Genomic DNA, 13,384 nt, shown 5'->3' on the forward strand with positions numbered 1-13,384 from the left:
TAAGATCAGCGGTGTGTGTAGGACAATATTGCTTATAGTGGTGCATATAAAACAGCAGTGGGACTTGTGAATCTCAGCATGCCGACTTGATAACTCAAGTGTAACATAGCTGTGATCCTTATAACTATACTTGTAGTTCTTTCTATATATAAAATCGCCACCTTACGTTGTATGACATTTCGTGAGATGTCCCGTCATTTTAACTAGTTTTTCACTCCAACATATTTTAAATCATATTTCTGTGTTGTCAAAATTTCAGCTTTTTTATCATCTCTATTCGTATTGTATGTGTTGTTTGTAAATTGAATGATTCTGGCCATATGATGCTGACTAAATTATCAGTTTTGTCAAATTATTTACATTTTTCTGATTAACGGGATGTAAATCTTTTCTGGAAATTACTGGAATTCAGGAAATTTGGCCAAAAAGGTTTTTTTTTTGCATTCCCGGAATTTGATGATAATTCATCATAAAAGGAACAAAAATAACCTTTTTAGGAGAGGGTGATACCTAGGCTTAGAGAAAAAACACAATTTTTTGACCAAAAATGCGAGATGGCAACTGCAAAATGCGAGATTTATGCCCCCAAATTGGCGGGAAAAAAAAAAAAAAAAAAAATTAAATAAAAACTGCCCTCTATTTCTGAATTTAACCATTTCATTGCTTGAGCAGAACTGACGCCGGCGAGTGACCAAAAATACACAAATATTTCCTCATAAATCAGCTTAAAAGGTCAATATACTGAATGATTTGTGTAGTAAATAAAGAATATCACTTGCAATGTTGCTTGGATTTGCCAGAAAATGGATCGTTTTTGCAAAATCAGGCTGGAAAATCGGGTCAAACTTTAAGCTTATCAGTTGTAATGGTTGTTGAATTCTGCAACCATGCGCCACAGAAATAGATTTTCGTGGTAGAAATGAATGTTTTGAAAGCGAGAAAAGCACTAAAAAGCAAGATTCACGGCGTGAAATGCGAGATTGTGTTTTGTCTCTAAGCCTAGTGATACCCTGCAGCCTGGACAAACCCCCCCCCCTAAATGTTCAATACCGCATTCAAGCATTCAGATGGATTTTCAGGATATGGATATGTTGCCCATTTACACCCCTGGATTAAAAATCACACTTCTTACAGCAGTAAATTTACATATTGTCTGTAGAGTATTTTTGTATCATGGTCAATGGATGAGCTAAAGATAATTGCAAATCCAGAAAGCTTCTAATTTAGAAGAAAAAAAAGATTGAATATTTTATAATATTTTCTACAGGATATTCATATAATATCAAAACAGTTTGTGCAAGTTGGAACAGGTTCAAATGGTCAACGTCACCCCAGTGGTAAATCATCAGTTCATGCACATATATATTACACACATTAATGATGTTAAATCAGTACATGAGTGAATAGCCTGCCTGACAGTAATAGGTCATGCATGATATACTGATATTGTCACCTAGATTGCGCTGTTCTGACTGAAATACACACACCCCCTATAGAAGATATGGTCTTAATCTTTCACACAGGGAGTGTGAATTTCAAATGGGGTTACCTGAATAGGTGATTCCATTTGAAATCTACACTTCTAGTTTGGAAGATTAAGGTCATGTCTTCCATAGGGGGTGTATGGATTTCAACAGGAATAGCCTGTTTGCACCATTAAAGGCAATCACGGTGTAGGGTGCATTACTTGAAAACCTGCCATGTTTAGTATAATCAGGTATATTTCTGGTGATGCAGCAAATATCTGCTGCAAACAACTTGCACTAGAATCCACAACATGCTCATCTATTAGGGGCACAGTTCTTTAACCCCAATACATTTGTACATTCATTGAATGACCTTAGAAAATTTGGGTACAAAAACTCATACTCTGCAACTTGAGGTTAAATTTTGCACTATGAGTGTTTAATTTAGGTTATTGAACAATGCCATTGGGATGAGGCCATTGTGGTCCATAGTGTTGGTGACCCTTGAGGGTGATATCGGTGTTGATTGGCTTTCAATGTAGCAGACAGATTTGCAGTTGATATCAATGTTTAGAATATTACAAACTGGTGCAACTTGATTTGGTTACAAAAATAGGCCCTGAAATTAGTCTGCGAGTGGTAGTAGAGGTATTGAAGGTTGATGCTGTTCATTGGCACATTTCTTAAACTTTGATCTAGATATGTATCCAAAATGTGATTATTAGATTATTAAATTGTACTATTTATATTTTAATGAAATTTAACTCAAATTACAAACTAGTGTCAAAAAAGGGGGTAGAGAACCGAACTGTTTAAATCTTAATTTTAAATGTGTTTCACAGGAGCACGATAGCCTAATGGTTACGTGAACGGACTCATTATCACAAAGTTGGGTCGATCCTTCATGTAATAAGTTTGTGTAAGCTAACCCTAATCCTAACCCTAAGCCTAATGCTAATCAAAACCCTAATCCTAACTCTAATCCTAATCTTAACCCTAAACTAACCCTAATCCTAACCTTAACCCTAATTTTGTGTAAAAATACATGAAGGAGTAACCCAAGGTTGGGGGTTCGATTCACAACGCGGCTAACATGATGTGTCCTTGAGTAAGGCATTTAATCCTGTTGCTTCACTCCACCCAGGTGGACAGTGGGAAGCTGCTAGGGTTATCATAACGGCACCATTGTTGTTGGCAGCCACATGGCATGATATAACTTAGTAGCGCTCAGCAGAATAAATGTACAGAGTTGTGAACAAATTAAAAAGACATATTTTTTCAGTGAGTGTTTTCTTTTAGTGGCGCGCGCCCTTTACATGATGACTTCGCTGTTCTTCTGCATGTCCACCCGCCCTCATGTGCTTTTTTCATTTGGTTTGCAGATGTGCGGCTTGTACTAACAGTGATTGGGCGTGTAACTGGTGTGTCCATGGCAACAGATGTACTCATGAAAACGGAAGCGTTTGCGAGAGCGATGACAGGGTTGTGACTGGTTCGAATGTAAGTTATTTGCCAAAATGTTTTGAAAGTTTTATTGTATTTTATAACCTCAATAGGCAATTGTAAGATTCCATTTGTACCCAAGGTAAAATCACTATACTATTACTATAACTATTTAGAAAGCTGGATCAGCCAAGGATTTTAGTCCTATCAACAGTGCATCCTGCTGTTAGTACATCCAATGTCAAGTCATGAACCACCAATACATTGAAGAATGTGCATTGGCGTAGATTTCTTTTTGAAATGGGCGATGGGGTTGGAAAAAATTTCTTGAAGTATAGTAAATCAAGCACCTTCGGCGGCAGAATAAGTCAACTGTACATTATATGTGTGAAGCACACGAATAATTTTGCCATATTGAAGTTAAATTGATGAAATATGGTGCAAAAGTGGAATAAATTCTCGGGAAGCACACAAAAATCTGCACTTTTGAGGACAAAAATGGCCAAATACAAGGTTAATTTGGTCAGAAACCCACATACAGGCATCAACATGGGGATCCCCCATCAGGATCTATGCCTGATCAAGTTAACTTTCTTGAAATCATACTTACACTATCAGATTTCTCTTGATGCTTCCCCCAGCCCAGAGGTACTGCCCAGTTACTTCACTGAGTACTGGATTGGTACTGGTACTCTAGAGTAGCCACATAGTAGAAGCTAGCTAGGCAGCAGTGTACCTCTGGGGTCGGCAGTAAAAGGAATCTGGTTGTTTACTGACAACAGTGGTAGCTGCTTTGTGTTTAATATTGTCTTACACTATGTCATATCTTGATTCAGAATTCAAAAACAACAGAACATCAAGGGCAGGGATGGTGTCCACAACTGAATAAGCAGAGGGGAGAGATCCTGGTTCCTATTGGAGTCAAGACACAAATAGACCTCACAGCAGCCAATCTTCCTCACAAAGATCAGGTAAGCACTAAACCTCGTTTTGAAAGTTTGCTGATGGTTTTTCAGTATGTTTTATTTATTATTCAAATCTTTTGACTAAATTTGATCCAATTTCAGTCTGAACTTATTAGTCAAATGTAGTCAATGGTGAAATTTTTGCTGAAGGTTTTTCAGTAAGTTTCATTAATTTTTCAAAACTTTTGACTAATTTTGATCTAATCTTAGTCTGATCTAATTAGTCAAATGAAGTCAATGGTGAAATTGTGTTGCATGTAAAATAGAGGATATGAGGGTAGAGGATGTGGGAAAGTTTGTGTGTTTGTTTGGGTCCTGATGGGACCAGGCTCAAACAAAATGCTCAAGCCAGGCTAAAAAGCCTATGTTATTTTTTATTTTTTAAGATATTCCATTGCACTGCTATCTCAATTTCAGCTGGTTGGATTTTAATACAATTTTGCCCCACATAGGCAAATTTTATCAAGAGTTCCAAATTCATCCTTGCCTTTTCTCACTTTTTTTAAAATGAAAAATGATAGAATGTGCAATGGTTCGAACGGCAAAATAATGCTTTGAATTTGAGAATTGTTTGGCCTGTTTGAAGCAAACAGCTAGTTAGATTTTAATGCAATTTTGCCACACATAGCAAAATTTTATTATGAGTACCAAATTCATCCTTCAAAAAAAAAAAGAATGAAAAAAGAAAAAAAAAGCGATGGAATTTGCAGTGGTTGAAACTGTAAAATTTCGCTTTGAATTCCAAAGTCCTCCAATGGGCATACAGATTGCAAATGGAATATCCCACAATGCATCACACATCATTGGAGCTGTTGTAAATTCAGTAGTGTTAAGTTACTCTTCCAACCTAGTTCAGTGGAAGACCATTAATACTTATATTTCCTTATTTTTGTCAGGTTACCAGTTACCAGTGCTCATTAGAAGTTGAAGGCAAATTACAAACCACTCCAGCTGAACAGATTGGTAATTCAACCATCAAATGTCATTCTAAAATGGTGAGTATTGTATCCACATAGAATTGAGCTATTCCACTTGAAATCCATACACCCCCTATGGAAGACATAACCTTAATCTTCCACACAGGGAGTGTGAATTCCAAATGGAATCACCCATTCAGTGTCGTTTGCTCCGAGATGGGCTATTCCAGTTGAAATCCATATATCCAAGACATACCTCGTTACCTCGTTGAAACTTCCTCCATAGCACTTCCACACGGGAGTATCACTGGAGGTTGACTTGAGTGCTGGCTGGTTCGCTCTAGTCATAGATTGAGTTGGGGCTTCTGGCTGGTCAAACTTTTACTGTCGTCGTTGCCGTCGGGTACAGGCACAACAGGAACTTGTTCCAAATTGCAATTGCCTCTGCGAAAAATGACTGCTTCATGATGTCAGTGTAAGGAGTCTCATGTAAAACAAGCTGGTTTTCATGTCCCCTTCTGCTCCTGCTTGGTTTTGGCTTGAAGTATTTTGACCCATCTATAGCTAACCGGTTCATGATGATCTTCTGAAGGGTTCTTGTTCTGGTCTTGATTCTTCCCTCTTCAATTGTTTCCCACCTGAGCTGCTGTAACATCTCTGTAATACTCGATGTTCGATGAAAATCACCCATCACAAACCTTGCTGCCCTTCTCTGTACTTTCTCCAGGAGATCCTTATTCTTTACAGTGCCTGACATGACTTTATATCTTCCACATAGGGAGTGTGAATTTCAAATGGGGTTACGTGAATGGGTGAATGCATTTGAAATCTTTACCCCCTGTGTGGGAGATTATTTTCATGTCTTCCATAGGGGGTGTATGTATTTCAACTGGAATAGTCCATTTTGTGATCACAAATCAAAGTAACACACTTCATGACAGTCTTAGGCCCTTTTTGAAAATGTAGTGTGTGTAGTGCATAAATACAAAAGTGGGGCTCTGATTGAGTAGGCCTACTATAAAAGTAAAAATTTTTGTAGTACATTAATTTTCATGCTTTTTGCACTCAACACATTTACCACGAAAATAAAACATGCCAGTGCGTTCTTTTATGTATAGGCCTATGTAAGAAAACTCAACATTGTGAATTTAAAAACAAGCGAAATAATTCAAAATTGGCAAACCGCAAAAAAATTACCTGCATGAAAATTTGCGCTTTTATAGTAATTGAATGACGTCATAAACTGTGAGCACCTCATCTGCTGAATAAGCCACTTTGAATTGTGTGACCTGGTTTTGTTGATAAACAGGGCACAGGTGCTAGTGGGTGTTGTGTTGCATTATCACTCATACATAAATTCTAGATAGTTCATTGGTTAATTATCATTTTAAATTTTTAGTAGCAACCAAAACTGTTTTGATCGTTTTTACCTGTTTACCATCCCAACGACGCATATGTTGCACAATATGTAATGAGTATGTGTGTCATGTACGAGCAGGGAAGAGTCTGCTCATTAGCATGATTTGCGAAATGCTTTGGCTCATGGACTTGTTGATTAAGTTACGGGCAAATTTGAATGAAACTAATTAAGCCAGGGTAGAACTTGGTGTTGTATTCTTGAATTTGTATTATTGAACTTTAAAAGATGGATTGTTCCATTCCACTCACTGTTCTGGCTTGTGGAATGGAACAATCCATCTTAATATTTATGTACTAATGAGGTTGTCATATCTTCATGATGCCCCTGAAAATACAGCACATGGGGAAAAGAAACTTCTCAAGCAGAAAAATATTTTTATGGTATTTCTATTTAATGTAAATATTTAAAACAATGAAATGCTGGTAATAATAATGTATGATACATTTATTATTTGTGGTGCAGTGGTGCAGAAATTTAAATTGTCATGATATAATCTATTGCCATTGGAAAAGATATATCATTGCCCAACACTTACACAAACAGCAAACTCATATGTGACACGATCAAGGGAAATTAGTCGGATGTCGTTAATATTGATTTTGAGATATTGGCAAAGAAAGTGTTAAAATTCTTTTGTTTTATATTGTTTTCAGCGATTGATAAATTGACATAACTTCACAAAAGAAATTCGTATCAACATGGGGTTTTCAGTTTCTGAAAGCCCTAAATGTCCTCTTTAGAAACATGTGTAAAACTCATTTTCGACCAGGGCCGACATGTGACTCATTCCCCTTGATCATGTCACATATTCTTACTCATATGGCTTACCTGTGATCACTTACTTATGTCATTTCCAAAACCACAGTTTCAATTCAGGAGTGACTTTTTAGATTTTTATATTTCTCAAAGGATCACATTTAATTATACTAAGAGCATAGGAAAACAAACTTTCTACTTTCTATTTCACATTGAACTTGTTGTGTGTTCATTTTGAATGCCGGTAGTCTATCTTGTAATATTTTCAACACCATAAGTTTCAATCCAGAAATGACTATTTAGAATTTTATATATCTCAGAGGACCACATAGTTATGTGTTCATTTTGAATGCTGGTAGTCTATCTTGTATATTCAACACCTTTAGCCATTCAGGAGCAACTTTTTAAAATTTTAATATCTCAACGGACAATATTTGATTACACTAAGAGTATGGGAAATCAAACATTCTACCTCACAGTGAGCTGGTTATGTGTTCATTTTGAATGCTGGTAGTCTATCTTGTATATTCAACACCATTAGTATCAATTCAAGAGCAACTTTTTAGAATTTTATATTTCTCAAAGGATCACATTTGATTACACTAATAGCATGGGAAAACAACACACCTTCAACTTCACAGTTAGTTGTATGTTCATTTTGAATGCAGGTAGTCTATCCATGTACACCAGGCACAAAAAGAAACTCGTCAGTTATATTCATCCTTGCTGTTCTATAACTTGATCATTTTGGATTATTCTGATATATACATTTTGTTATGTGGACTTTTCTATCTTATTTGACACCCTGTTCGTGAAAAACGAACAAGAATTGACCAAGATATGCGCCTCCAAAGTCTCAAACCCCAAAATCAAAAGTTGCATTTTCAACGATTTTCAATGGGAACGCATCGTTGTATTGCACACAAGCACCACGGGCCAATCAATAAAGCACACAGTGTAACAGGCACAATTGAATCGTTAGAATTGCAACTTTTCATTTTGGGGTTTGAGAGTTTGGAGGCGCATATCTTGGTCAATTCTCGCTCAATGTTCACGAACAGGGTATCAAATGAGAAACAAAAGTCCAATTAACAAAATGTATATTTCAGAATAATCCAAAATGATCAAGTTATTGAACAGCAAGGGTGAATATAACTGACAAGTTTCTTTTTGTGCCTGGTGTATGTAATGTTTTCAACACTTGTAGTTTCCATTCAGGAGTGACTTTTAGATATTTTTTATCTCAAATTACCACATTACACTAAGAGCATGCAAAATCAAAATTTTTACTTTACACAGTGAGCTAGTTTTGTGTGTGCTCATTTTGAATACCGGTTATCTATTGTGTAATGTTTTCAATACCATTGGTTTCCGTTCAGTAGTAACTTTTTAGATTTTGATACATCTCAGAGGACCTCATTTAATTAGACTAAGAGCATGGGAAACAAACATGCTACTTCACTTCACTAGTTGTGTGTTCATTTTGAATGCTGTAGTCTATCTTGTAATATTTTCAACACCATAAGTTTCAATCCAAAAATGACTATTTAGAATTTCATATATCTCAAAGGACCACATAGTTATGTGTTCATTTTGAATGCTGGTAGTCTATCTTGTATATTCAACACCTTTAGCCATTCGGGAGCAACTTTTTAAAATTTTAATATCTCAACGGACCATATTTGATTACACTAAGAGAATGGGAAATCAACATTCTACCTCACAGTGAGCTGGTTATGTGTTCATTTTGAATGCTGGTAGTCTATCTCGTAATGTTTTCCCAACCGCTTGTTTACATTTGGCAATGACTTTGTAGAATTTTATTTATCTCAAAGGACCTCATTTGCTAACACAGTTTTGGCTTGCATATATACCTTGATCAGCTCATAATCGGCAGTCCTGATAACATCGCGGATTAATATCAAAATATTTTATTTTGAGAATTTTCTTGTGACATCTCGCCAGAAGCATCACAAATTATTAATTCAAGTCCGATACTTTGTCTACTTTTTTTAACACACAAAATAAACACCAGACAGGTCAACTAATAGCACTCTTAAAGTAGGTCTATTATTTTGGCATAGTGGTAAAAGCCTAACATTTCCCGCCTATTACGAGCTGATCAAACTATAGCATAATAGTTAACCAGATATATTTCGTTTGTATTTTTGTGTATTCTGATAATAGTTGAATGTATCTCAAAGGACCACTTTTGTTACCTTGAGGAACACCAGTTTAAAAGAGATAATGTAGAAGCTAACCAGATATTTTTTTTGTATTGTTGTTTATTCCCTTAGTTTTCCTATAGAAGTGATTTACAAGAGATGAATGTATCTCTGAGTGTCAGCTGGAATGGGAATAGACAACTAGATGATCTACATGGATTTATAGGTAAAAATCAGAACAAACAAAAATAAGATGATCTACCGTATTTGTTCCAATAAGCGCCCATGCCCCAATAAGCGCCCACCCAGGGTATTTTCAATTTACTAAAGGGTACCATTAATGTTGAAGTGACAGATAGATGTCGATGCAGTGAAATAGCTGCAGGACTACAAGTCCTGCGTACACTTGCAATACATTTTCTGCATCAGAAAAGCTACTAGAACGTCTCAAGACCCTTTTATAACGTACTTAAATTTGTCTCTAATAAACACCCCTTATGAAAAAATTAAGTAAATGAGGTAAAAAAATTAGCGCCCACCCAAAATGACTTTGTTAAGCGCCCTGGGTGCTTATTGGAATGAATACGGTACATGGATTTACTTGAAACAAACAAACAAAAAATGTACACAAACAAACATGCATTACACACATACAAACAAACAAGCAAGCAAGGAAATTAAAGAACAGAGCAAAGAGTAATGTGATGTGATCAAGCAAAATCAGCCGCAAGTTGGAAATATTGATTTTTGAGATATAGCCAAACAAAGGAAATATTTCTTTTTGTTTCCTGTTGTTTTGGAAAGTCTTTAACTATTCATATCTTATGAATTATGGGTTGTCCAATTTCAATGGGGGTTTATATATTTCAGGCCTACAATTTTACTGGGGTTAAAATATGAGCTTTCACCTGATGCCAAAGCCAATATTTTGATTGAGTCAAGTGGAGGATGTAGCTGTCAATTGGGTCACAAACCTTTAAATTCATCCAGCAAGGAGATGAAAATTGAACATCATTGATCATATTTATTTGATGCAATTGTATTTCAGTAACTCTGTACAACTGCGACATAAATCGTCCAGACTGCAGCCGTTGTATATCACCAGAAACCTCTAGACCAGAATTGCTCTGTGGATGGTGTAAAGACTCACAGACGTGTGGAGTAGATGGTAGCAGCGGATGTACCAGGGGGGTATGGATAGCTGCACACTCTGATCTGGGTTGTCCAGCTCCTAATATACAACAGGTGAGAGTTGGTTTGAGCAACTGGAAAATTGTATTGAGATTCCAATTTGATTAATAATTAAGATCACCTGATCTTGATAGAGTGTGATAGGGAGGCAGTCATAAGCTTATATGAGAATATAGTCCAACCTCTTTTGTCGGTCCATCCATGATGGGACCAAGCATTGGCCGAGTAAGTGAATAATCCGGAATTAAGCGAAATATGTGTATTTTGTATTGGATGTGTGAAGTCCTTAAATTGGGATATGCAATATCAGTATTATCCTTCTAAATGCTTCAGACCATGAAATTAAAGGGGCATTTCGTGATCCACAGCCTCATCCCCACTTTTTTCAAAAAAGTTGAGATTTTTATACCACTGGAAACCTCTGGCTACATAATGTTTATGTACCAAAAATTTCTTGCAGATTAATTCGTTTAGCAAAAATATCATCAAATTTGAATTTCGTTCTGGTGCACCAGAACGAAATTACCTGATGGCCTATGGAGCAGTGTAATACACATAATCATGCATAACTCATAAGCATAAAATCGGAATCAACTGAAATTTTGGAAATAAGCTTTTTTCGTGAATATCTACTGAAAAATGTCATAAAAAGAGGATGCTAGGATCACGAAATCCTCCTTTAAGGTATCAAATCATTAAAAGCATGTTTTTCTTTGAAGATCAAATATCCCGATAGGGATCAAATCAAAACTTGACCTTCGGTTACTGGTGTTTGAACCATGTTCCATTGTTTAGAACAATAGAAACTGACTCCAACCGGATGGAAACGCCTGGAACCAGCAGTTAACCGGCGGCCAAGTTCTGATTTGATCCCATAACAGAGACTAAACCACACCTACTGACTGAAGTATACTTGTCTGAAACTAATACTTTGAAACTTTTATTTGGTTACATAGGTGTACCCTGCCTCAGGACCATATGAAGGGGGCTCTCTGATTGATATTGGTGGTACAGATTTGGGTCGTGTTTTTAGTGACATCATTGCCGTCACCATCGGTGGTAGAAACTGCAGCTTGGAAGGATTTGATTACTTGTATCGCACTGGCAACAGGTTGGTTTCAATTTATGTCATGCTGTTGATGAATTGGGCTGTTCCAGTTGAAATCCATACACCCCCTGTGGAAGACATGACCTTAACCTTCTACACAGGGAGTGTGAGTTTCAACCTGAACACTACACTCCCTGTTTGGGAGATTAAGGTCCTGTCTTCCATAAAGTGTATGGATTTCAAATGGATGTCCCGTTTAATGTTGTTGGACAAAATGCTGTTAATATTCAAACTACATGATGAATATGACTATGATCAAAAGGCATTAATAGTAAAGATGTGCAAAACTGCACTCAAATGTTATTGAAGAAAGATCCTGAAGCGCTAATATTTCATGGAGATCTTTGAGAAAACTATGGGCTTTCCAGTGATACCAAAGTATCCATTGTGGTGGAGAAAAGCATGTATAAGGTTTTTCCGATCTTGATTTGAAATGGTCTATTGGGAGCTTTCATCTTTTTCTGGTTTGAATGTCATTTCCTTGTGGAAAAGGCAAACAAATTCAGACATTCTGCTAATTCCATATTCTTTAGTAAATGTGGCTTGTTTTTTCTTTCTTTCAGTGTGAGCTGTAGGGTAGCTGGTGGTTCCCCTATGCGACAGGAATCCATTAGAATCAAGGTACTTGCTGCAGACAAAAAGACGATGGAAATCAGCACCGGCAATGTCAAATTTAACTACAAAGTAAGAGCAAATAAGTATTTTGCTGTCTTTTTATGTGATTTTTAAAATAAATGATGTTAATTTCTGGAGATAATTGGGAGGAGATGATTAACTAGTGTCTATGGTCCATATGCACAAAACAAGTTAGACCAGGTTTAACTTTAGACCTGGTCTAACCATGGAGATTAGTCTTACGGAGAAGTTTTTGGTATTTACATACCTTATTCTATATTATTGTAGATCCTGCCCAGAGCAGATACATGTAGCTTAATATTAGATGGCTGCAGTTCAACTTTGCTAGGAGTAAAGGAGGAAAAGAAGAGAATCCCTCCCTAATTCTAACCTCCATGGTTATACCAGGTCTAGTGTTATACCTGGTCTTAACTTGTTTTGTGCATACGGACCCTTATGTTTATGTTTGTTTAAAACATTTTTTTGGTACCTATACGATTTCAAGTTTCAGCTGGATGGTTTTATCAACATCTATTGATGATGTTTTTACTCTATATTTTATATACTCTACTCAAAATATTTAAAGGATCAAACTTACTTATGACCATTTTTCAAAACCAGCAGTACCATCAGACAAGTGTTATTCCATTCAATAATATTCAAACAACTGAACACTTGCACTACAGAGTACTGAAGTCCCCAAAAAACCACTTGGATCAGCACCATAAGAACAGAGAAGAAAGAAGGAAATTTGGAATTTTCAATTTCTGATCCTTTAAATAGTTTGGGTAGTATAGAAGAAACCTCCATTTGAAACCAAAATGTTGTAAGCTTATAATTTCATTTGTGTCATTGTTCCAGGATCCAGTTATTACCCATTTCTTCCCTGTCCTTGGTCCAAAAGCCGGCGGTACCAACATAAGAATAGAAGGGAAACACCTGAGTACTGGAAGGGAAAGAATAGCTTTTATTGGAAATATCCCTTGTGTTCTGCAGAGGTGAGAAGAAATTAAAATACTTGAAAATTATATTTAGTATTAGTATAAATGAAGCGACATACTATAGATGAGTTGACCTCAATGTTTATTAACAAAGGCAAGGGACTGGTATAACAAAGGCAAGGGATTGGTATATCGATATGCTTGAGCAAAGTGCATACAACCACTACACTGTTCAATAGCCTTCTTGTGATGTGGCGGGAATTTTAAAGGCACAGGCAATGAAGTCAGAAATCAACTCTTCTATATATGCCATGACTGGTAAGTAGGCCCTATATGATGATAGACATTGTTTTTGGCAGACAATTATGAGATTGAAACACAGGGCCTCAACTCTTTT

General features: G+C 36.4%; 1 protein-coding gene across 1 annotated transcript in view; it reads left to right on the forward strand.

Moving 5' to 3' along the window:
* LOC140147022 (plexin-A4-like) overlaps positions 1-13,384 on the forward strand; it is a 43,246-nt gene that overhangs the window by 8,593 nt on the left and 21,269 nt on the right. The window contains exons 4-11 of the mRNA XM_072168793.1: positions 2,849-2,966; positions 3,746-3,880; positions 4,771-4,869; positions 9,265-9,358; positions 10,181-10,377; positions 11,280-11,434; positions 11,995-12,115; positions 12,908-13,044. Of these exons, the coding sequence (XP_072024894.1) occupies positions 2,849-2,966; positions 3,746-3,880; positions 4,771-4,869; positions 9,265-9,358; positions 10,181-10,377; positions 11,280-11,434; positions 11,995-12,115; positions 12,908-13,044 (1,056 nt within the window). The remainder of the gene's footprint in view (positions 1-2,848; positions 2,967-3,745; positions 3,881-4,770; positions 4,870-9,264; positions 9,359-10,180; positions 10,378-11,279; positions 11,435-11,994; positions 12,116-12,907; positions 13,045-13,384) is intronic.

This window comes from Amphiura filiformis, chromosome 3 (assembly GCF_039555335.1).
Source record: "Amphiura filiformis chromosome 3, Afil_fr2py, whole genome shotgun sequence".
Taxonomy (NCBI): domain Eukaryota; kingdom Metazoa; phylum Echinodermata; class Ophiuroidea; order Amphilepidida; family Amphiuridae; genus Amphiura; species Amphiura filiformis.